Source organism: Stomoxys calcitrans, chromosome 3 (assembly GCF_963082655.1).
Source record: "Stomoxys calcitrans chromosome 3, idStoCalc2.1, whole genome shotgun sequence".
NCBI lineage: Eukaryota > Metazoa > Arthropoda > Insecta > Diptera > Muscidae > Stomoxys > Stomoxys calcitrans.
Genome location: NC_081554.1, coordinates 169603028 through 169628933, shown reverse-complemented (window position 1 = coordinate 169628933; position 25906 = coordinate 169603028). Strand labels below are relative to the sequence as shown.

The following is a 25906-nucleotide window of genomic DNA, read 5'->3' as shown; positions in this document are numbered from 1 at the left end:
TTCAAATTTTGTGCAGTCGGTAAAGAAAATCATGCTGATTTGCCTTTTATGCACATTTTGTTCGTTAGAGTATTGGGCTTGTGTACCTAGCCAGCAGCCAGCCCAACAATTCAAACTACCAAATCATTTATACAGCCGAACCTTAGCTTGCAAACAGGCATAACGTAGCCACTCAGTCCGTCAGTCATTCGCTTTGAAAATCTCTGTTTATTTGTGAGATATGTTTTTTTTTTTCTTTTCTTCTTCTTCATTGTCTTCAAGATTGTTTTTCAAAGAAAACCGAACCAGAATTCATTAAAAAAAAACAAAATGAAAAATAAAACAGGAAAAAAGTCTTTTGTGTGCTTATTTTTATGTGATTTTTTGTAGGATTTCGCTGGTGTCTTGTGTGAGAAGGCTTGCAAGTGTGACTGGGTTCATTTGGTGCTGCATTTGGATGTTGACTTTTGAAACAGGTTTTGGCGCCTTTACCAAAAATTGACAACATGCAACTTAAGATATGAGATTTGAGGCTAGGAGGCTGTGAAGCTGTGTGGTATTGTGGTTTTTTCTTTTTTTTTTTTGTTTTTGATATTTTTTGCCCACTTTAGCCAGAATGTACTGAGAACGCTTATTTAACCATTGCTGGTGTATGGGATGTTGTGTTTTGGGTGCGGGTAGCATATCATACCAGAAAGAATTGTTCAAATGCCAGAAATAGTTGGCTAAACTTAATTAGAGTAATGTTAAGAGATGTTAAAAAAGAGTTTATCTAAAAATAAACGGTTTCGTAGGTTTTTTTGTAGATTTTATTTCATTGTTCGAAAACTGGTTTAAGGAAAAAGTGGATTCAATCTATCTGCTTAAGCCTGGTACTACTATATTTAATTTTCATATGTGAAAACCCACGTTCTTTACGGTAAAGTTTTCGAAACAATACTTTTATGAACTACTAGCTGAAACGGGCCCGCTCCGCTGCGCCTTCTTTTACTTTATATACTTTCGACAATTAAAGAGCTTTTAGTGAAATACTATGCTACGAAAAAAAATATAAGTATATCGCCGAAGCAAAACTATATAAATGCCTTTATCTGAATCCCATATGATCTTTACTGGTCTATGAATTCGCTCGCAGGGTTTAGGGTCATTAACGTTTGGGTGGTAGATATACTCCATTATTAAAAGACTTAATTTCAGCTCAATATTCTCATGATGTACAATTTTGGGGTGTTTTCGGGGTTGAGGTGGTCCTTTAGACTCTTGGCCCAGAAAAAAATACCAGCATCTTGCTCTTCTCTCAAATACCATTTATTTAAACCCCATATTGCCATTGGTTTAAGGGGAGTTAATGGGATGAGGCCTCCTCAAACATTTGGCCCCAAAATTGGTACTCTTTGGGGGTATTTTGGGAAAAGAGCGGTGTCCCAAATACATGGTCCACATTTTTATATCAGATTCGTATGCTACTCCCAAATTCCTTTATTTGAGCCCCATATTGCGATGTTCAGTAAATAATTGTTGTTTGTGTTCATTTGAGCCCCACATTGACGTCGTTGATAAATATGCCCAATTTAGGGGTGTTTTGGGGAGTGGGGTGGTCCCCCAAACACTTAGCGCTGAGAATATATTAGCATCGTGCTGTACTCTCAAATATCATTAATTTGAACCCCATATTGCCATTGGCCTCAAAATTGGATATCAAATTCGTTTTCTAATCTCAAATACCTTTCATTTAAACCTCTTATTGCAAAAGTCAGCAAATATGTCCGGTTTAGGGTATGGGCCCTATCAATATCGAGATCCACTTCCTTTAAGAACCAAAATTTTCATGGTGAGCAAATACGTCCTACAATATTCGGGTGTTGTTATGGGGGTGGGACGTCCCCTAGACAGTTTGTTCCGAATGTTGATATCAGATTCGTGGTCTACTCCCAAATACCTTTCATTTGAGCTTAATATTTCCATAGTCGGCAAACATGACCGGTTTCGGGGGTGTTTTGGGGGATGGGGCGGCCGTTCAGTGACTTGGCTCTGAAAATATATATCAGATTTGTGTTCTACTCTAAAATACTTCTTATTACAGCCACATATTGGAATGGTCAGCAAATATGTCCTATATGGGTGGTATTATTGAGGTGGGGTGGCCCCATATACCATTTTTCCCGAATATTGATATCAGATTCGTGCTTTACTGCCAAAGACCTTTAATTTGACCCCCATATTGCTATTGTTGTAAATTTATTCTCTTTGGGTGTTGTTTTTGGAAGGGCGGCCCCCAATACACTTGGTCTCACATTTGGATATCAGATTCGTATTCTACACTTAAATATCTTTTATTTGTGCACCATATTACCATGATCAGTAAATTATACTCGTAAATACCTCTCATTTGAGTCCCATATTGCCAAGATCTCATATTGTCATGATTGGTCTATATATATATTTGGTAGGTTTTGGGGGTGGGGCTGCCCCCCTAGGTCCCCATCTGAAATTTGGATACCAAATTTTTATTTTTATGTTTCTTTAAGAGAGCAGATAAAATTTCGTTTAAATCGCACCACCCATCACCGAGATCTGGTGTTTCTGTAAATTAGGGTAGGGGGGAAGGTCCGCCCCCTTTCAGGTTTAAAAAAATTTAGTACCCTATTTTCACCATGGGATCATTATGCACCATCTGTGAAAATTTCAAAAAAAATCGGTTCAGCCGTTTTTGAGTCTATAAGGAACACACAAACAAACAAACCGACAAACACAAATTGATTTTTATACCCTGCACCACTACTGTTGTACAGGGTATTATAGATTTGTTCATTTGTTTGCAACGCTAAGAAGGAGAAGACGTAAACTCATCGATAAGTATACGGATCGGCTTAGAATCACTTCCTGATTCGATTTAGCTATGTCCGTCTATCCGTCTGTCTGTCTGTCCATGTATTCATGTAATCATGGTACAGGTCGCATTTGTTGTCCGATTTTCACAAAATTTTGCATAAGTGTCTTTGCAAGGTCCAAGGACGAACGCTATTGATTTTGAAAAAAATCGGTCCAGATTTAGATATAGCTCCCATATATATCTTTCATCCGATGTGCCCTTTTAAAGCTTTAGCAGCCACAATTTTGGTCCGATCCTTACAAAATTTGACACGAATTGTTTTTTTGAACGACCCAAAATGCTTGCAAAATTTTATTGAAATCGGTCCAGATTTAGATATAGCTCCCATATATATCTTTCATCCGATATGCCCTTTTAAAGCTGTAGGAGCCGCAATTTTGGTGCGATCTCTACCAAATTTGGCATGAAATGTTTCGTGTGACATCCCAATATGTGTGCAAAATTTCATCTAAATCGGTTCAGATTTAGATATTGCTCCCATATATAACTTTTGTCTGATTTGACCTATAAAGGCTGTAGAAGGCACAATTTTTGTCCGATCTATACAAAATTTGGCACGAAAATTTGACGTCCCAATATGTGTGCAAAATTTCATCATAATGGGATCAGATTTATATATAGCTTCCATGTATATCTTTCATCCGATATGGTCTTTTAAGGCTGTAGAAGCCACAATTTCGGTCCGATACAGTATAATAATACAGTCGGCTCCGCTCGACTTTTGCCTTTCCTTACTGATTATATATAAGATTTTTTATAAGTAATGAAGGAAAGTCCTATTGAATGAAATCAGCAAGTTTTTTTGCTTCAAAATTTATTGTCTAAAAAAAGTAATCATGAAAAAATTTCGCTAAACGCGAATAGAGTACCACCCTTTACTTAACCAAGTAAGTAAAGGGTGCTAAGTTCGTCCGGACCAAATCTTGGATTCTGATAAAATATGGGAGCTATATTTGGTTAAATACCGATTTGGACCGAACTTGCCACAGTTGTTGAAAGTCTAACAGAACTTACTTTACTTTAATTGACTATGACAGAACATTTGTTCCACTAGCCGAATGTAGAGTAGCGTCCCAAATAGCGTCTCTATCTTTTGCGCTCATTCTAAAATCTCTGACACCAAGTTTTGGGGTGTCTCCCATCACTTGATCTTTCCATCGGGCTTTTGGTCTTCCCGGTTTGCGTATACGACCTTGTTTGCCTTCAAAAAACTTCTTTGCTGGAGCGTATTCATCCATTCTGACAACATGACATAGCCAACACAGCCGTTGTAGTTTGATGCCTATAACTATGCTATCGTCGCCATACAGCTCATACAACCCGTGGTTCATACGTCGCCTATATTCTCCATTAACGTAAACTAGTCCATATATTTTACGAAGAATCTTTCTCTCAAATACTCCAAGCACTGCCTTCGTCTGTCGAGAGATGGCCTTGTTTCTAAACTGCTTACTTAGTCCAAAGTAGCATCTGTTTGCCAGTATTATTCTTCGCTTTATCTCAAAACTGGTGTCATTCGTTTCGGTTACGGTGGTGCCCAGGTAAATAAATCTCCAAGTTGTGGTTCCCAACTTTCTCCATTTTCTTTATCTGCTCGGTTGTGCAAGGCTTTTTGGGAGTTTAAACCATCCATTTCGTCTCATCTCCATTAATGCCAGACCCATTTTCACTGACTCGCTCTCGATTCTTTCAAAGGCTGCAGTTTCTGCTTCCGGTGTCCGACCTATGATGTCGATGTCGTCGGCATGGGCGAGTAGCATGTGTTCTCTTGTGATTATTGTGCCATATTTATTCACATCTGCATCTTGTGTAATCTTCTCCAGTTGGATATTAAAACTGTCTCCTTGTCTGAAACCTCGTTTGGTATTGAATGGTCCGGAGAGATTCTTTCCTATTCTTATTGAAGAACGCGTATCAGCAGGTGTCATCCTACAGAGTCTGATTAATTTTGCAGGGATACCAAACTCAGACATGGCTTGAAATACCTGTAAACGTATAGGACTGTCGAAAGCGGCTTTGTAGTCAACAAAGAAATGGTAGGTGTTGATTTGTCCTTCTCGGGTCTTTTCCAGGACTTGGCCCAGTGTGAATATCTGGTCTAGGGTGGATTTAGCAGGTCTAAAGCCGCATTGATAGGGCCCAATTATCTTATTGACTTTTGGTTTAAATCTTTCACACAGTACGCTCGAGAGTATCTTCTATGCGATGGGGAGTAGACTTATTTCTTTGTAGTTGGCAAATTTCGTCTTGTCTCCTTTCTTGTGTACATAGTATGCTGAGGTTCCAATCATCGGGTATGCGTTATTCTAGCCAGATTGCGCGGATAAGCTGATGCATATGCCTTATCAGCGTGTCGCCTCCGGTCTTAAATAGTTCAGCGGGTAACCCTTCGGCTCCTGCCGCCTTGTTGTTCTTAAATCGGGTCACTGCTACTTGAACCTCATTCTGACTAAGAGAATAACATTCTATGCCATCATCATTGATTGGTTCTGCGGTATTCTCTTCGAAGCCAACGTCTGACACTAACAGTTGGGTAAAATGTTCTTTCCATATCCTCAGCATGCTATATGTGTCAGTTACCAGATTTCCTTCTTTGTCTCTGCAGGAGAATGTGCCTGCACCAAAGCCATCAGTTTAATGTTTAGTGATTTGGTAGAATTTCCGGACTTCATTCTGACTCCTGTACATCTCAATTCGCTAACAATCACGTCTATTCATTTCCTTTTTCTTTCTGCGGAATAGACGTGTCTCCTCTCTCCTTTTCTCCCGATACCTCTCCTGAATCTGGCGCGTTGCTACTGATTGCAGGAATGCTCTATATGCCTTATTTTTGGCTTTAGTGGCATCTCGCCGCTCTTGGTCGTACCATGGGTTTTTTGGGGGAGACTTCCGGTATCCAAGTACGGATTTCGCTGCATTTTCCATGGAGTGGTGTGTCACTGCGCCATTATACCATCGGAACAAGGAGTGCTTTCATCAAGCAGTTGGGTCAATCGAGTGGAGTATGCCGCTGTCATCTGTTGTGTTTGCAGCTTTTCAGTGTCCAGCTTCAGTGCAGTGTCCGATCGTACTTTCCTCGCCAAGTTCAAAGGGGTGCGAACCTTTGCTGTAACAAGGTAAATATCCGAATCTATATTCGTCATAACAGAACACTAAGTGCAAAATTTCAACCAAATCCGGCAAAAGTTGCGGCTTGTAAGGGCTCAAGAAGTCAAATCGGGAGATTGACTTATATGGGAGCTTTATCCAAATCTGAACCGATATGGCCCATTTGCAATCCCCAACGATCTATAGAAATATCTGTGCAAAATTTCAATCGGCTAGCTTTACACGTTCGACCGTTATCGTGATTTCAGCAGACGGACGGACATGGCTAGATAGACTCAGAATGTCGTGACGATCAAGAATATACATATATACTTTATGAGGTTCTAGATTAATATTTCGAGGTGTTACAATTGGAATGACTAGACTAGTGTACCCCCATCCTATGATGGTGGGTATAAAAATGGAATAATTTTTGTAAACTTACCTGTAAAATGTGCTGCTGCAGTTTTACTGAATAATGATGCACCTCAGTATGGATCAATGCATTTTTATCACAACAACAATTTCGTTTAAGGTGCATACCGCCCTAATGGCTGAAAACACATGTATTTCGCGATTCCGTTTCTGATACACTACAAACATCTAAATGTTAACATAATACTTTTATTAAAATTGTTTCAAAAATTATGAGGGAATGTCTTTCAGAATGAAATTTACAAGTTTTATTGCTTCAAAGTCTTTTTTCTTTAAAAAGTCACAACGACAAATTTTCGCAAAAAGCGAACATAGTGCCTACCTTGAACTATTATTTTATAGCTAAATTCAAAACCCTGGTTTTGCCAAAGCAACAGGGTAACAAAATCTCTGTTAGTTTTCTTAGGTGAAAAACTTGACTAAGCAAAGTTCAGTCATGCCTTCTTCATCTTGAACAAACAACGAAACACTAACATTTTCACCTCAAACTGACATTTTCACCTCCACTCACTCACTCTGTTTGCATAAAAACTAAACCGCATGGTTAATGGATACATACACACACATACACGGCGAACCACAAACGCGAAAGCCACAGGCCAGCATTATAGTTTTTTGCCGACAATTTTTTTGCAAATTCCAATGCATTTTCAATGAATTTTCATATAAATTCAATAATATATTAGTTGGAATACATTTTTCTCTTGATTTATCACATTTTTTGGCCGTTTTCACTGGTTTTCATCACTTATTAACTAAATCTTTTATAAGGGCTTGATTTTACGAGCGACCGGTTGAAGATTTATGCCAAAACTAAGAAGATTGAGCAACAAGTGGTAAATGATGAGAGAAGGAGAGAGGTAAGAGCCAAAATAGTAACATTGTCAGTTGTTTGTCAAATTGATTGAGAGTGCTATAGTTGACAACAATCAAAAGTGTTGTTCGGGGGGGAAGGGAGAGGTATATCAAATGTCATTTGGCATTGAAAATAACAATACTGCCTTATATTAATGATGCACCATCTTTTTATACCCACCACCCTAGGATGGAGGTATACTAATCTAGTCATTCCGTTTGTAATACCTCGAAAAATGCGTCTAAGACCCCATAAAGTATATAAATTCTTGATCGTCATGACATGTTATGACTTCCAACAACTGTGCCACATATGGTTCAAATCGGTTCATAACCTGATATAGCTGCTATATAAACCTATTTTGGGTCTTGACTTTTAGAGCTTCTAGAGGGCGCAATTCTTATCTGATTTGGTTGAAATTTAGCATGACGTGTTTTGTTATGACTTCCAACAACTGTGCTAAGTATGGTTGAAATCGGATGATAACTTGAAATAGCCGTCATATAAACAGACCTTGGGTCTTGACTTTTAGAGATCTAGAGGGCGTAATTCTTATCCGATTTGGCTGAAATTTTGCATGAAGTGTTCTGCTGTGACTCTTAACAACTGTGCCAAGTATGGTCTAAATTAGTTCATAACCTGATATAGCCGCCACATAAACCGATCTCCCGATTAGACTTCTTGAGCCTCTAGAGGGCGCAATTCTTATCCGATTGGGCTGAGATGTTACATGAGATGTTTCGATATGAATTACAACAACTGTTTTAAGTATAGTTCAGCCGATTATCCGATTTGAATGAATTTTTGCACGTAGTATTTTGTTATGATATCCAACAACTGTGCCAAGTATGGTTCAAATCGGTTCATAACCTGGTACACCTGTCAAATAAATAGATCTGGGGACTTGACTTTTTGAGCTTCTAGAGGGCGCAATTCCTATCTGATTTGGCTGAAATTTAGCAAGACGTATTTTATTCTTACTTTCAACAACTGTGTCAAATAAAGTTCAAATCGGTTCATAACCTGATATAGCTGCCATATAAACCGATCTGGGATCTTGACTTTTACAGCCTCTAGAGGTCGCAATTATTATCCAATTGCCTGAAATTTTCTCTAAAGACAAAATTTCCATGAAATTTTCTCTAAAGACAAAATTTCCATGAAATTTTCTCTAAAGACAAAATTTCCATGAAATTTTCTCTAAAGACAAAATTTCCATGAAATTTTCTCTAAAGACAAAATTTCCATGAAATTTTCTCTAAAGACAAAATTTCCATGAAATTTCCTCTAAAGACAAAATATCCATGAAATTTCCTCTAAAGACAAAATTTCCATGAAATTTTCTCTAAAGACAAAATTTCCATGAAATTTTCTCTAAAGACAAAATTTCCATGAAATTTTCTCTAAAGACAAAATTTCCATGAAATTTTCTCTAAAGACAAAATTTCCATGAAATTTTCTCTAAAGACAAAATTTCCATGAAATTTTTTCTAAAGACAAAATTTGCATGAAATTTTCTCTAAAGACAAAATTTCCATGAAATTTTCTCTAAAGACAAAATTTCCATGAAATTTTCTCTAAAGACAAAATTTCCATGAAATTTTCTCTAAAGACAAAATTTCCATGAAATTTTCTCTAAAGACAAAATTTCCATGAAACTTTCTCTAAAGACAAAATTTCCATAAAATTTTTTCTAAAGACAAAATTTCCATAAAATTTTCACAAAACATCCATAAAATGGTCACAAAATTTCCATGCAATTTTAATGAGTTTCTCTAAAAAATTATTGAATTGTTTTGAAAATACTAAAAGGAAAATGTCTTCGCTCAGCACATATTTGCAAATTTTCAACATACAAAGTTCAGGCGTAAATTACCCATATGACCATCATCACGAAAACATTTCTCACCACATTATAAACCAACAGGTCTCAACATATAACTTAAATACCCTTTTACCATTTCAAGAAGACAACACTTCAATTCAAAATTTCCTCCGAGATTTGAACAGCCTACCCTAGTCAACTAAGTTTGATATGCTACCCATTCACCCAAATACAGTGTCGGTTGATAAGCGCCATAGTGTTTACATGGGAACAGGTCTAAAAATAGCCTCGCAACGAAACATCTACGGCATCATGTGGTAGCGCAGACAACAACATTCATTTATTGAACATGCCTAAGATACGATATAAGGTTTAGCACAAAGTTAACAGCTGGCACAGGGTGTCTCATACTAAAAATATATTTGAAAAGTTTTTGCATTTGTGGAGATATCATATGGTCAGTTTCTTAGCAGAGAAAATATTGTTGATATCGCAGAGGAAAAATAATTTTTTGTTAAGTCAATTCTTTTAATTTTTAAATTTAATTCAAATTCTGCACATTATTTTATATTTATTATTGTTATTATTTTTACTATTATCTTTTTTTTATAAAATTTTATCTTTATTATCTTTTATCTTTTTTATCTTATCTTTTTTTTATAAAATTTTTCAAAGATTTTTTTTTTAATTTTTAGTAGGTTAGGTTCAAAAGAATGTGCGGACATAAATCCGACACCTAAGTCAGTAATTTTTTAGTTTTTTTTTTTTGATACAACATTTTTGACAATGACAAATTATTTATATATTGTTTTAAAAATTTCAAAATAAAAAACAGTTTTTGTTTTTTTTATGTATTAATCTTAAGTTATAAAATTATTATTCTCAGACATTTCCCGTAGCAATGACAATTTTTTTTTTTTATTTCAGACAAATGTTGGTCCCATCTTATTATCCATCAATCCATATCTCAACGTGGGCAATCCCTTAACACTCACCTCCACCCGTTCCTTCCCGTTGGCCCCACAACTACGAAAAATAGTCCAAGAGGCTGTACGTCAACAGGCCGAAACAGGTTATCCCCAAGCCATTATTCTCTCGGGCACCTCGGGTGCTGGCAAAACCCATTGTTCCATGCTATTGCTGCGGCAATTGTTTGCCGTTGCTGGTGGTGGACCCGAAACGGATGCCTTTAAACATTTGGCAGCCGCCTTTACAGTATTACGTTCCTTAGGTTCGGCAAAGACCACCACAAACTCCGAGTCCAGCCGCATTGGCCAGTTCATAGAAGTGCAGGTGACTGATGGTGCTTTGTATCGAACTAAAATTCATTGTTATTTCTTGGATCAGACAAGAGTCATAAGGCCATTGCCCAAGGAGAAGAATTATCATATATTCTATCAAATGCTGGCCGGTTTGAGTCGTGAGGAAAGAGTTAAACTCAATTTGGAAGGATATTCACCGGTTAATCTACGTTATCTTCAGCATGGTGATGTGGTGCAGAATGAGCAGGAAGATGCAGTGCGTTTTCAGGCCTGGAAAACATGTTTGGGTATTTTGGGTATACCCTTTTTGGATGTGGTACGAGTTTTAGCGGCGGTGTTGCTGCTGGGAAATGTACAGTTTATTGATGGTCAGGTGAGTGAAAATTTTTAAAACTTTTGGAAATCTTGGATATACCCATCATATCACTGATGAAGTCTAATTAAAGTTTATGCTGAATGATGAGGGACCTTCTTTTTAAGTCGGAACGGCACGAATATGTAAAGGGATAATCACATAGTTAAGCGATAATCACGAACATATCGGAGGGAATAATAATGACGACTCCACAATTATCACCAGAATTGCAAATGCAAATTTGCCCATGAACATTCCATTAAGGAACAGGGGCAAACTTTTCACATGGCAATGAATGCTGTCCAATTCAAGTTTAAGCTCAATGATACGGGGCCTCTTTTTTATAGCCGAGCCTAAACGCCGTGCCGCAGTGCGACACCTCTTTGAGGAGAAGTTTATACATGGCTGCCCTACCATTTTTTCTTATGGCATAGTGCCTCTCAAATGTCGCCAACGTTAGGAAAGGATAACCACCGCTGACAAATTTTTCTGATTTTCTTGACAGGATTCGAACCCAGGCGTTCAGTGTCTTATTCGAACACGCCGGCCTCTGTAATACGGTGGTCTTACCCTCTTCCAATTATGGTAGTGCCAATCGAAATACTGGGAGGGATTAAACATCTTCGGAACTCAAGATCTGTCTTAACGGGATTTAGAGTCTGCTTCGATGCACTCGATATTCTTATGTCACTGAGAATCTATCCTCTTTCAGAGGTTGGTGCTATTATGTTGGTCGCATTCAAAATCCTGCGAAGGACTTTTACACCATTGAAATTCGGGATCTACTGGGACAGCATCGCGGGGCGGTGTGTTTAGAATCAATGAAAAACTCCGAACTTAAACATATTTCATGCGTGCAACATGCCACGTAATGCCTCACATGGAAATCGAACTTCATGATTGTTGCAATGATGATATGATTAAGAACTTGCTTGGTTTATGTGCAGGGTTACAGGTTTTCCATCTTGTGCATAAGCGGTTTTCTCAGATCTCGGTGACCTCTACGTTTTCTCAAATGTTTCCTTACGCTCTTTTTTTCATCTCCCCATCTTATGCGTAGGTCTGATCTGGGCACTTTCACTTTTACATTACTTTCTTACCCACGCCTATTTTCTAGCTGCGATAACACAATGGGCAGAGTGAACTCAGCTTTATGGTGGGCAAACCATTCGATCTAAACCTTAAGACCTCTTATTTTAACCAACTTCTAACTTGTCTTCTTAAGCCTCTGAAGAGAGCAATTCTTATCCAATTTGGCATATGAAGTTCGATTGCGAATTATATTTCGTTTTCTTCATAAAATCGACTTTGTTTGAACTTAAATGGGTGAATCACCCTGTTACTATTTTTCTGTTAAGATTGTCCTTTAAAGGGGAAATCACCCTGTTAAAATAACTTCTGTTATGGTTTGTGCCTGAACTGTTGGTTTTCTTGTCATTATTTTAACAGAGTCTGGAGGTTGATGTCAAGGGTGAAACCGAATTGAATGCTGTAGCCAGTTTACTGGGTGTTCCACCTGCTGCTCTATTTCGTGGTCTGACAGTGAGGTGAGTAGAAAACAAATTGGATATATTCACCTTATATAAAATTTATAACGAACTATTTTCCTTTCAGAACCCATAATGCCCGCGGCCAACTGATCAAATCAGTTTGTGATGCCAACATGTCTAACATGACCCGCGATTCGCTGGCCAAAGCTCTCTACTGTCGCACTGTGGCCACCATTGTGAGAAGGGCCAATAGTTTAAAACGTTTGGGCTCAACTCTGGGAACTCTGAGTTCGGATTCCAATGAATCGGTGCACAATCAAGGCGATCTGGCCTCACAACATGCCTCTACCATAGGTGGCAATTCAGGTTCTAAGTCTATGGCCGCTCTCAACAATGCAGTAAGGCATGCTACCGATGGCTTCATTGGCATACTGGATATGTTTGGCTTTGAGGAACCCTCTCCCCATGCCCAGCTGGAACATTTGTGTATTAATCTGTGTGCCGAGACCATGCAACATTTCTATAATACACACATTTTCAAAAGCTCTGTGGAATCTTGCCGCGACGAAGGCATTGTGTGTGACACCGAAGTCGATTATGTGGATAATGTGCCTTGCATTGATCTGATATCTTCGCTGCGCACCGGTTTGCTGAGCATGCTAGACGCGGAGTGTGCTGCTCGTGGTACCGCCGAAAGCTATGTCTGCAAAATCAAGGTGCAACATCGTAGTTCCCCCAGGCTGGAGATTAAGCATACCACCGAGCCCCATGATCCTCGCATGTTTATGATACGTCATTTCGCCGGCAGAGTAGAATATGATGCCACTGATTTTCTGGATACAAATCGAGATGTGGTGCCTGATGATCTAGTGGCAGTATTTTATAAGCACACCTGCAATTTTGGTTTTGCCACACATCTCTTTGGCTCCGAACTAAAGGCCTTGTATGCTCTACAAAGTGTGCCCAGGGGTCTTAGCTTTCGCATAGCACCCACTTCCCATACTGATCTGCTGAATGGTGATGAGCCAGTTTCGACGCTGACTCAAGATTTCCATACACGTTTAGATAATCTTCTGCGCACATTGGTCCATGCCCGGCCGCATTTTGTTCGTTGTATACGCAGTAACTCCATGGAAGCGGCCGGTTGCTTTGAACGCATGACTGTGGTCAAACAAATACGCTCGCTGCAGGTGCTGGAGACTGTGAATCTCATGGCTTCGGGATTCCCCCATCGCATGCGCTTTAAACAATTCAATGCCCGCTATCGTATGTTGGCTCCATTCCATTTGATACGCCGCAATGAGGATAAAATGGAGGAATGCTGTAATATCATTTTGCAGCATGCCATGGAGAATCCTCCATTGGTAGAGGGGTCGGTGACTTTGGCTTGGGCTCCGGGAAAACGTCATGTCTTTTTAAGCGAAGGCATACGTCAACATTTGGAACATTTGCGCACAGAGATACGCAATAAGAGTGCCACCATGATACAGTCCACATGGCGTGGATGGCAATGGCGTAAGAAAATGGGCGGTGGAAAACAGAGATCACGTGGCAATGGAGGAGGAGGAGTGCTTATGGTGCCGTCATCTGGGAAATTGGGAAAACTACATGGCCACAATGGATTGGGTGTGGGAGGTAAGTTGAAATATGTCTGTGCTTTGGCAATCTGGAGGTACTTAGGTATCTTGGGAACACTTTGGTTCCATGAAAACATTTTGGTTCCTTGCAAACACTTTGGTTTCCTGGAAACACTTTGGTTTTCTGGGAACACTTTGGTTCCCTGGGAACACTTTGGTTCCCTGGGAACACTTTGGTTCCCTCTGAACACTTTGGTTCCCTGGAAACACTTTGGTTCCCCGGGAACACTTTGGTTTCCTGGGAACACTTTTTCCTCCAGAACTCCTTGGTTGGTTGGGAATACTTTGGTGCCTAGGGAACACTTTGGTTCCCTGGGAACACATTGGTTCCCTGGGATCACTTTGGTTCCCTGGGATTACTTTGGTTCCCACACATTGGAACACATTGATTCCCTGGGAACACATTGATTCCCTGGCAAAACCAGTTCCCTGGAAAAACCTTGGTTCCTTGGGAAATGTTTGATTACCTAGTAACACTTTGGATCACTGGCAACACATTGGTGCCCTGGGAACACTTTGCTTTCCTGAAAACACTTCGGTTCCCTGGGAACACCTTGGTCCCTTGCGAACACTTTAGATCCTTGGGAATACTTTATATCCCTGGGAACACTTTATTTTTCTGGAAACACTTTGGTTCCCAGCGATTTCTTTGGTTCCCTAGAATACTTTGTTCGCTGGGAACACATTGATTCCCTGGAAATACATTGATTCCCTGGGAACACATTGGTTCCCTGGGAACACATTGGTTCCCTGGGAACACATTGGTTCCCTGGGAACACATTGGTTCCCTGGCAACACATTGGTTCCCTGGGAACACATTGGTTCCCTTGGAAGACATTGCTTTCCTGGGAACACATTGATTCCCTGGGAATATATTGTTTCCCTGGGAAAACATTGATACCCTGGGAACACATTGGTTCCCTGGGAACACATTAGTTCCCTGGGATCACTTTGGTTCCCTGGGATTACTTTGGTTCCTTGGGAACTGTTTGATTACCTAGTAACACTTTGGATCACTGGCAACACATTGGTGCCCTGGGAACACTTTGGTTTCCTGAAAACACTTCGGTTCCCTGGGAACACCTTGGTCCCTTGCGAACACTTTGAATCCTTGGGAATACTTTATATCCCTGGGAACACTTTATTTCCCTGGAAACACTTTGGTTCCCAGCGATTTCTTTGGTTCCCTAGAACACTTTGTTCGCTGGGAACACATTGATTCCCTGGAAATACATTGATTCCCTGGGAACACATTGGTTCCCTGGGAACACATTGGTTCCCTGGGAACACATTGGTTCCCTGGGAACACATTGGTTCCCTGGGAACACATTGGTTCCCTGGGAACACATTGGTTCCCTGGGAACACATTGGTTCCCTGGGAACACATTGGTTCCCTGGGAACACATTGGTTCCCTGGGAACACATTGGTTCCCTGGGAACACATTGGTTCCCTGGGAACACATTGGTTCCCTGGGAACACATTGGTTTCCTGGGAACACATTGGTTCCCTGGGAACACATTGGTTCCCTGGGAACACATTGGTTCCCTGGGAACACATTGGTTCCCTGGGAACAAATTGGTTCCCTGGGAACACATTAGTTCCATGGGAACACATTGGTTCCCTGAGAACACATTGATTCCCTGGGAATATATTGTTTCCCTGGGAAAACATTGATACCCTGGGAACACATTGGTTCCCTGGGAACACATTGGCTCCATGGGAACACATTGGTTCCCTGGGAACACATTGATTCGCTGGGAACACTTTGGTTCCCTGGGAACACCTTGGTTCCTTGGGAAATCTTTGGGTCTTTGGGAACACTTTGGTTACTTGGGGACACTCGAGATCCTTGGGAACACTTTGTATTCCTGGAAACACTTTGGTTCCCTCGGGAGTACTGAATTCCTTTGAACACATTGATTCCCTGGGACTACATTGATTACCTGGGAACACATTAGTTCCCTAGGAACACATTGGTTCCATGGGAACACATTGCTTTCCTTTGAATACATTGGCTCCCTGGGAACACTTTGGTTCGCTGGGAACATATTGGTTCCTTTGGAACATTTTGGTTCCTTGGGAACACTTAGGTTCCCTGGGAACACTTTAGTTCTTTGGAAAGACATTGGTTCCGTGGGAACTCTTATGTCTTTTGGGAACTCTTTGATTTTTTGGGAACACTTTGGTTTTTTGGGAACACTTTGGTTCCTTGGGAACACTTTGTTTTCCTGGGAACATTTTGGTTCCCCAGGAACACTTTGGTTCCCTGGGAACACCTTGGTTTCCTGGGAACACCTTGGTTCCCTTTGGTTCAGTGGGAACTTTGGTTCAGTGGGAACTTTTTGGTTCCCTGGGATCACTTTGATTCCCTGGGAACACTTTGGTTAACTGGGAACATTGCTGGAACATTTTTTGTACACTTTGTTTGCTTAAGAACATACTGGTATGCTAGGAATACGTAGGTTTCTTAGAAACCGTTTGGTTCCCTAGTAGCACTTTGGTTGCTTCGGAACACTTTGGTTCCCTGGGAACAATTTGGTGCCTTAGAAACAGTTTGGTTCCTTACACACACTGTGATTCCCTTGGAACAGTTTGATTCCCTAGAAATATTGTGGTTCCTTAGAAAATCTTTTGTTCCCTAGGAACCCTCTTGGTCCACTGAGACCACTTAAGTTCCTCTACACAACCACTCGTTTCCTGAGCATTGAAAAAATTCCATTCTTACACACAGAATAAATATTTCCAACCTTAATATGTGGTTTTGTCCCCGTTCATAATCGAGTCACTCATTCATTTCATCATCTTGCATGTTTAGCTCTATCATTGTTTGCAATAAAACTTCCATTTTCATTATTCATCGTGGATTTTAATGTTGTTTGCCACTCTCATCCTTGTAATATCCTATCATTTTAGCCACTAACGCGACATTGGGACCAACAAATGTCACATCAGCTGCTGCCGCTGCCGCTGCAGCTGCAGCTGTTAATACGGCCAACTCCAATGCATTAACAGCATCATTGCCCCGTTTATCGGCAAAAACCACAAATCTTGTTGGCGGTGGAGGCAACGGCGGAGGCAATGTCACGAGACCAAGACCACAACCCATTGCTGGAACACCACCACCAGACCCAAATGAGAAATGTGACACAAAGATAATACAGCAAACATGTAGTCTCTTTGGATTAGATTTGGTAAGTACCCCCCTCACCCACTATAACATACATGAATGAACTCATACTTGTTTGATGTGCTTGGCTCTCCTAACAAAGAGTTTTAGAGGCAAATGCGTATAGGGTCTTTGGGTTATTTCAATCCATTGGCCTCCTTTAATATTGACTGTTGTGAGGAAAATGATTAAACTCACCATATGACCTAATGTCTTTGTTTTTAAGACCATACCCATGATTCTTATAAAACCAGAGTCCTATGTCTTCATTTTCCCATTGTAAAATTCCAATCGATGACAAATTGACTTTTAGTGATTTTTTATGATTTTTGTGCATTTCTTTTATTCCATTAAAATAGTGCAGCAGCATCTTCTGAAGTCTAAAGACAATTATTAGGGGTATTCACGACTATTACAAGACATAGGGATGCTCAGAAGAGTTTAGAGTAAAAAATAGTTTAAAAGTTAACAAAATTTAAATTTTTATACCCATTACCATAGGATGGGGGTATACTTATCTTGTCATTCCGTTTGTAATCCCGAATTATTCGTCTAAGACCCCATAAAGCATATAAATTCTTGATCTTCTCGATGTTCTGAGTCAATCTAGCCATGTCCGTCCATCCGTCTGTAGAAATCACAATAGAGGTCGAACGCGTAAAGCTAGCGTTGGGGATTGCAAATGGGTCATATTGGGATTGCAAATGGGTAATATCGGTTCAGATTTAGATATAGCTCCCATATAAACCGAACTCCAAATTTAATTCTTGAGCCCATGGAACCCGCAATTTTTATTAGATTTGGCTGAAATTTGGCATGTAGTATTCTGTTATGACTTCCAACAACTATGTTAGGTAAAAATCATTTTGTAGCTGTTGAGTGGAGCGGACGTGTTTTTATTTCACTCCTCAAAGAAAAAAAATATATATCCGTTTTTAAAGCCTTTTGGAGTAGGCTAGAAATGGACTCCAAAGATTCAACATCTGCGGTGGTGGCGTCAGACCGCAGCATGTTGTCCTCCCCTCCTTTAGGTGTGGGTGCCTTGGCACCTGTAGTCAAGAGTAATGCTTCAAGCGCACAACTAGTCGTCAGACTAATTAATGAGGAAGAGACGGATAAACCAGAGGGATGCACAGTTCGATCCCAGCCTTTAAGTAAAAATGTTGTGTTTCCGACTTGGATTCAGACAGCGACTGTGTCAATGAAACAGTCATCGCAGCCGAATCGAGAGATGAGGTCATTGGGATGGCGGCAGAAGTGAGCGATGGCTTTGCTAAGCTCACAAGCAGAGCGAGAAAGCGATCCGGTGAAGGAGACAGAGGAGTATGTACCGGCAGCGTAATCGGGCGAAAGTGCAGGATGCTGGAAGGGATAGAACTGACATTCCAACCACTTCCATGGAAGCTGGAAAAGTGTCAGATCTCCCGAAGAGATAACACTGCTAAAAAGGTTAAAAAGAAAAAGAGCTCCTCACTTTCAAGTACTCTGGGAAAACGAAGCCAGCCATCCCGCAAAGGAGACTCCAGACAGTGTCCTGCGGAGGTTGACAAAATCGGAACAGGAACGAAGGAAGCACGCACGGCCCCTGAGTCTTCATGGAGGACTGTGACTTCCAATAGGAGGCCACAGCCATCACGGAAGGGGAAGATATTCGCTGAAAATGGTAAGGAACCGCCCTCTTACGCCAGAGTGGCAAGTAAGCACAACAGAGATGAGCTGACTTATGTAGTCATCAATATCAGCAGTGCATCCGGTAAGATTCCACCAGATCATCAATCCCAAGTGGAGGATTTGGTTAACGATCGGATTTTTGAACATGTGTGGAACCTTGTAAAGGGTTCCCATAAAAATGATGAGCTGCGAGTTTAGAGGGGACATCTTTACGCTGCGTTTGCGTCTGCTGAATGTATTGATACCGTGAAACAGCTCGTCAGGGGTATTCATGCTCCCTGGGAGGGCGCAAAGCCCGTACTGGTGAGAAAGATGGATATTTCCCAGCTCACAAAGGCTACGGTCTTCATAAAGGGATGGGGCAGTAAATTTGCGACGGAACGCATGTTGGGATTCTTGAGCAAGCAAAACCAAGGTTTGGTCGCAGAGAAGTGGGAGGTCTTCCACAGGGAGGAGAAGGAGAAAGGAACTCTCTTTGTGGTTGCCATTGATCAAGTCTCCGTGACAAGTATGGCTAAGACTAAAGGCATGGCGCACTATGGGTGCAAAGCTGTATTTTTCAAGTGACTCTACACCTTTTGCAGGTGACTCAACACCGTCCAACAAACAGGGGGCCGACAACGAGACAATCACGGCATCTCTCAATATTGGAAAGACTAGGAGAAGCTAAGATCCTAATACTAAAATATCAGGCAGTGCAGTGGCGAGAGATCCAATACACCCTAACAAACAGAAACTCGACGACGGACCCATCACCGACTTAAAGATTCGGAATACTGGGATAGGTAAAGATCCTAATATTGAAACATTAGGCAGCGCAGCGACAGGAGTCTCAATGCAACCCAACGAACAGAAGACCGATGATGTTACCTTCACCCACTCCCAAGAAGCCCATTTACTTAAGATTTGGAAGGCTAAGATAGGCAATGATCCTAGTATTGTAACATCAGGCAGTACAGGGAATGGAAACCCAATACAGTTTAACGAACAGGGAACCGACGATGGAACCATTACCGACTTTATAAAGAGTCGTAAGACTAGACTAGGCATCAGGCAGTGCAGTGACAGAAAAGTCAATGCAATCTAAAGAACAGGGAGCAGACGATGAGATCATCACCTACTTCAAAGATTCCCATTTACTGGAGGACCAATGATTGAGGTAATCCAGATAAACCTCCACCGGAGCGAGACAAAATTCATATTGCCTTAATTCAGGAGCCATGGACGACACGGAACAACGTTTCTGGACTGAACCATTTAAACTACCAATTATTCTATGCTAACCATCAAAATTTGAATTATATATTTTCCCCAGAGTTGTAAACGTTGGATACAACAGTGGTGAGACAGGGAGATGGTGGAGCATATCTGGCATCACTTTATCTGCCTTTCGACTCTCCGACATCGCCACCCACGTCAGAGCTCCAACGGCTGGTGAGGAAAGCAAAACAGACAGGAATCGAGGTACTAATAGGGTGCGATGCGAACTCTCAACACATTTCGTGGGGTAGTACCAACACTAATAAGCGGGGCCAAGCCCTGCAGAGTTCTTGAATACTAACGACCTAATTACACTTAATATTGGTAACACCGCTACCTTTGTTAATAGGATTGGGGGGAGTTATTAGATGTGACGATATCTTCGGAAAATTTAATGGATGAGGTTCAGGATTGGAGGGTCTCCATGGAACACTCTTTCTCTGACCATCGCTACATTAGGTTTAGAATAGCACGGCCAGCGCCGAATCCGATAAGCTTTCGGAATAAGTTGAAAACCAACTGGACAAAATTCGGAAGGCTACTCAGAAGAAGACTTGGGCAAGATAATTTAGTTTGTCCAAGCATAGAAGACATTGACGAAAATGTCAACAGGATTACGACTGCACTGGTGTGGTCCTTCGAAGATAGTTGTCTTCTTCGGGGAAGGAAATCAGCCCAAGAAAAACCCTGGATGATCGGGGAGATTCGCAACATTGGGAAAGAGTTCCGTAGACTTTTTAATAGAGCACGTCGTAAAAGATCGGAAGTTTATAGGGATGTGTATTACATGCGGCACAAGCAATACAATAAGATTACCGGAGCGGGAAAACGTGCCTCCTGGAAGCTTTTTTGCGAACAAGTCCAGAGCGTTAATGACACCCCCAAGATAAAAAAGTTTCTCTCACAAACCCATGTCCAAACTGAAACTTTAGTAGACGACATTGGAGTGAGAGCAGAAACAACAGGAGGACATGTTGAGGCTTTTGATGAAAACCCATTTACCACAGGATACGACTTACGGAGATACCGGAATAATGACGTTGATCGAAGGTTTATAATTACGGAATTTATGGTGAAGGAATCCTTGAGGGGCTTCAAACCATTTTAGTCACCCGGACCTGTTGGAATATTTCCGGCGTTACTAAATACTGGCCAGAATTTTCATAGCGTGCTTGAGACTTGCATATATTTTGAAAGCCTGGCAGGAGGCAAGGATAGAATTTATACCCAAGCCCGGCAAGGCAAGTTATGCCACATCAAAGGCCAACGTTCTTTTTACTCAAGACCATGGAACGCATTGTGGATAACGTGATAAAGAGTAGAACATCCAGCGAAGTGCTCAAATACAAACAGCATATCTATGTCCAGAGAAGGTCGGTGGAGACTTCCCTGCACGAGGTTGTGCATAAAATAGAAGAATCCTTCGATTGCAAAACGTACACACTGGCGGTATACATTGACATTTAGGGGGCATTTAACAATGTGCGGATCGACAGACTGATTCAATCCTTAAACCAGAACCTGGTGGACCCAGTCCTTAGCTAAGGAACAGGAGGATAAATTGTTTGTCTCATGACATAAATATAAGGGGAGGCACGCCACGAGGGGGAATTTTATCGTCACTCCCTTGGGTGACCACCATAAATGACCTATTACGGAAGTTGACTGAGGAGGGATTTGAGCCCGTCTGCTACGCAGACGATATTGTAATACTTCTACAGGGCAAGGACCCGAATCCGAGCTATGCAGAGGGGCCGAAAGGATCTTCCATATGGCATACGACTGGGCTAGACCCAGAGGTCTCAATGTTAACCGAAAGAAGACTGAAATATGCCTTTTCACGAGGAAGATGAAGGTTGGCCAATTTAACGCACCAGGTTTCCTGAACGAAACGATTACGATATCTGACAAGGTCAATACTTAGGTGTGGTCTTGGACAGGAAACTGAATTGGAAGTGTTATATTCAATAGTGTGCTAAGAAGGATCACAGTTGTTTCGGGCCGTACGCTCGAAATGGGGCCTGAATCCGAGGATAGTCCTCTGGCTCTACAGGAGCGTGATTAGACCAATACTTACTTACACCTCAGTAGTTTGTTGGGCTGTTATGGAGATGAAGTGCAACATAAGGACCATACAATAGGTTCAGAGAACATGTTGTCTTGGCATAGGTCGCATAGGCGACCCGTTGACATACACATTAAGTGTGAGGCAGCCACTGCGGCTATGAGACTTTAGGCGGTGGAAGAATGGATTGAGGATGGAAGCAGCTTATACCATCGTATTATATAATCGAGGCGACGATAGGAAAACTGGAAAGAAGGGAAGAGGTTTCCGATCGGATACCTGAGATGAACCTGACATGAATTGATTGCGAAGCACTGCTGCCAGCAGCACAGTCTTGGATTGACAGAACCCTAGAACTGCCATCTAAAGATCACGTTACACGGATGGATCAAAGCTAGAGGACAGAGTGGGCCTGGGGGTCTAAATTGTGAACCCGGGGACTGAGATCTGTTTTAGACTGCCTGCTCATAATACGGTCCTGCAGGAGCAGATCCGGTCGTTCACGGAATGCGTGAGGAGGTGTAATGCTAATGCGAGGACGTCGAGTACGAACAGACAGTAAAATGGCCATAAGGGCAATAATAAATAGGGCGGTAAAATCACGAACAGTCTTGCAGTGTAAGAAGCAGATTAAAGACTTCTCGGAGGATGGCACGAAGTAAGGCAAAATGAAAAAGCCGACAATTTGGCAGTGAAGGCCAGAGGACTGCCGTCAATAAACTTGGTTAATCCGAAGCCTTTCGAGTCGACGCAGTCCGAGTTAAGGGCGTGGGCTTGGAACATGTAATACTGTGGAATAGCGAAACGGTTGGTAGGATGACGAAACTTTTATGGGGAGATCCAGATCGTGAGAAGATAGGGCTATTATTGAAAGGAAGTCAGAAGTAGGTCAGCATAGCTTTCGGTATATAACGGGACATATAAGCGACTAATTATGCAAAATCGTTGCTGCAAGTGATAACACGTGTAGGGCATGTGGGGAAGATGATGAGACGTTGGAGCATTTCCTATGTCATTGCCCGGCTTTCGTGGCCAACAGACAACGATTCATAGGTGGGGCACAATACGAGTACCAGACACGAATCAACTTTAGGGCATGGAATGGAATGGTTGATATAGCTGCCATATAAACCGATCTTGGGTCTTGACTTCTTGAGCCTCTAGAGGGCGCAATTGTCGTCCGATTTGACTGAAGTTATACCAAAACGGTGTTTTGGTATAACTTCCAACAACTGTGCTAAGTATGGTTTAAATCGGTTCATAACCTGATATAGCTGCCATATAAATCGATCTTGGATCTTGACTTGATGAGTCGCTGGAGGGCGCAATTTTCATCCGATTTGGCTGAAATGAGGTGTTTTGTTATGACTTCCAACAACTGTGTTAAGTATGGCGCATATTGGTACATAACCTGGTGTAGCTGCCATATAAACCGATCTGGGATCTTGATTTCTTGAAACACTAGAGGGCGCAATTCTCACCCGATTTGGCAGAAATAAGTGTCTAATATGGTCTGAGTCGATCTGTAGCTTGATACAACTCCCGTATAAACAGAACTCCCGATTTTGCTTCTTGAGCTCCTGCAATTCTTAAGCGCAATTCCTATCCGAATAGACTGAAATATTGGGTTGCCCAAAAAGTAATTGCGGATTTTTTAAAAGAAAGTAAATGCATTTTTAATAAAACTTAGAATGAACTTTAATCAAATATACATTTTTTACACTTTTTTTCTAAAGCAAGCTTAAAGTAACAGCTGATAACCGACAGAAGAAAGAATGAAATTTCAGAGTCACAAGCTGTGAAAAAATTTGTCACCGCCGACTATATGAAAAATCGCAATTACTTTTTGGGCAACCCAATATTACACAATGACTTCTACAATGTTCAGCATTCAATTCATTTATAGTCCGAATCGGACTATAACTTGTTTTATTTTATCCTTTGTTTGCCTTAAAAGAGATATCGGGAAAAGGACTCGACAAATGCGATCTATGGTGGAGGGTATATAATTAATAATTATTTTTTTTTTATAAATGTTTTATGTTTTTCATTTTTGTTAAAATTCCTGATTTATGTAATTTTTCTCTTTTTACCTTTCCAGGAACGACCCCCACCAGTGCCACCATCCCGCAATTACACCATTACTGGCAGCACCAAATTAAGTTTCCCCCAAACGCGTGTTATGAAAATGAATTTTCCCGAGGACACCATCACAAATCCGCCCAGTGAACAATTGAAAAAGGGCGACAGTGTTAGTGTGGTGGGTGCCTCATCGTGTCGTGGCCATTTGATTGTTGAGCATAAAGGACAAAAATTTCATGTTCCCTTTCAATACATGGAACTGCTGCGAGCAATGGCCAACAGTAATTCGGTAGCAACAAACAACCCTTTGCAAAATGCCCCAAACAACAATAACAACACCACGAGCTGTAATGGCAATAGCAATACGGCTAATGCAACGGCTTCTGGGGGTGCAACAAGTGCAGCTGTCAAAATATAACAACCAAGTGATAATTAACAATGATGCAACGCGTGGCCAGGTGGAGAATAGTAAGAGTAGCCTAAGCTCCTTTATCATAATTAAGTATGTTGGTCATGGTGCCAATGCTGGCCAGTAATACAAATTAGGGTTGAGTCAAGCACTAAGGTATTCAATTTGGGCAATGTCAACAAATATTAGAGGGACATTAAAATTATTCAAGCTCCTGTAGGGCCCAAAATTGTATCCAATTTTTCTGAAATTGGCAGACCTACTATGGTCTGCAACATTCAAGCCAAGTATGACATAAATCGGTTCATAACTTGATATAGCCTCAATAGTAGCAAAGCAATTCGTATCCACTAACCGTTGCTTGCCTACAAAGTGATTCGGCGCAAGGAACTTGACAAATGGGTTTCATGGTGGAGGGTATATAAGATTCGGGCAAAAATTTATAAAATCAGCTTATAAAGTAAATACTTTCTAAAAATCTGTTTTTCAAATTATAAACAAATTTTGTTGACCTTTATGTTTTTCGTAAGCAACAATTTCCAATAATTTTGAAATTGCCCAACTATAATGTATGTGTCTCTAAACCCAACATATTCCATCAAAACAAGCAGCATGGCAGCATCATCCAATACCATGGCCCGAATGATGAATAATATTCATGTGCATAAATTAAGACTGTAAATATTAAACGCTTCTCCACACTATCCCATTCTATTCTTAAACAAGCCATTTTGAACATTGTCAACTTCCCTTATATGAATAGAAATTAAACAACTCTAATTTACATTACATGACTATGGCCAATATTATGAAATGCTATGGTGAATATCGCTTCAACTCAAAGGCCAAAGAGCATAACAAATAAAATTGAAGACCTCATACTGAAAAGCAGTTAGGAAAAGGAGGAAAAAAATTAAGAACCTAAGACAAATAAAATAAAATAAATAAAATAAAAAAAAATAAAATAAAAATAAAATAAAATAAAATAAAAAAAAATAAAATAAAATAAAATAAATAAAATTAAAAAAAAAAATAAAATAAAAATAAAATAAAATAAAATGAAATAAAATAATAAAATAAAATAAAATAAAATAAAATAAAATAAAATAAAATAAAATAAAATAAAATAAAATAAAATAAAATAAAATAAAATAAAATAAAATAAAATAAAATAAAATAAAATAAAATAAAATAAAATAAAATAAAATAAAATAAAATAAAATAAAATAAAATAAAATGAAATAAAATAAAATAAAATAAAAAAAATAAATTTAATTAAAATAAATTAAAAAAAAATAATGGTCAAACCAAAACCCTCCATTTAAAACTTCAGCCAAATTGGATAATAATTGCGCCCTCTAGAAGCCAAGATCGGAGATTGGATTATATGGTAGCTATATCAGGTAATGAACCGATTTGGACCATGGATGCTA

General features: G+C 40.3%; 1 protein-coding gene across 5 annotated transcripts in view; it reads left to right on the top strand.

The window, feature by feature from the left end:
• LOC106088569 (unconventional myosin-IXa) overlaps positions 1 to 25382 on the top strand; it is a 77913-nt gene extending 52531 nt beyond the window's left edge. For all 5 annotated transcript variants that reach the window (XM_013254147.2, XM_059366048.1, XM_059366049.1 and 2 more), the window contains 5 exons: positions 10003 to 10710; positions 12142 to 12239; positions 12307 to 13817; positions 16734 to 17011; positions 24084 to 25382. In XM_013254147.2, the coding sequence (XP_013109601.1) occupies positions 10003 to 10710; positions 12142 to 12239; positions 12307 to 13817; positions 16734 to 17011; positions 24084 to 24482 (2994 nt within the window). In that variant the 3' untranslated portion in view covers positions 24483 to 25382. The remainder of the gene's footprint in view (positions 1 to 10002; positions 10711 to 12141; positions 12240 to 12306; positions 13818 to 16733; positions 17012 to 24083) is intronic.
• Positions 25383 to 25906: the final 524 nt, after the last annotated feature.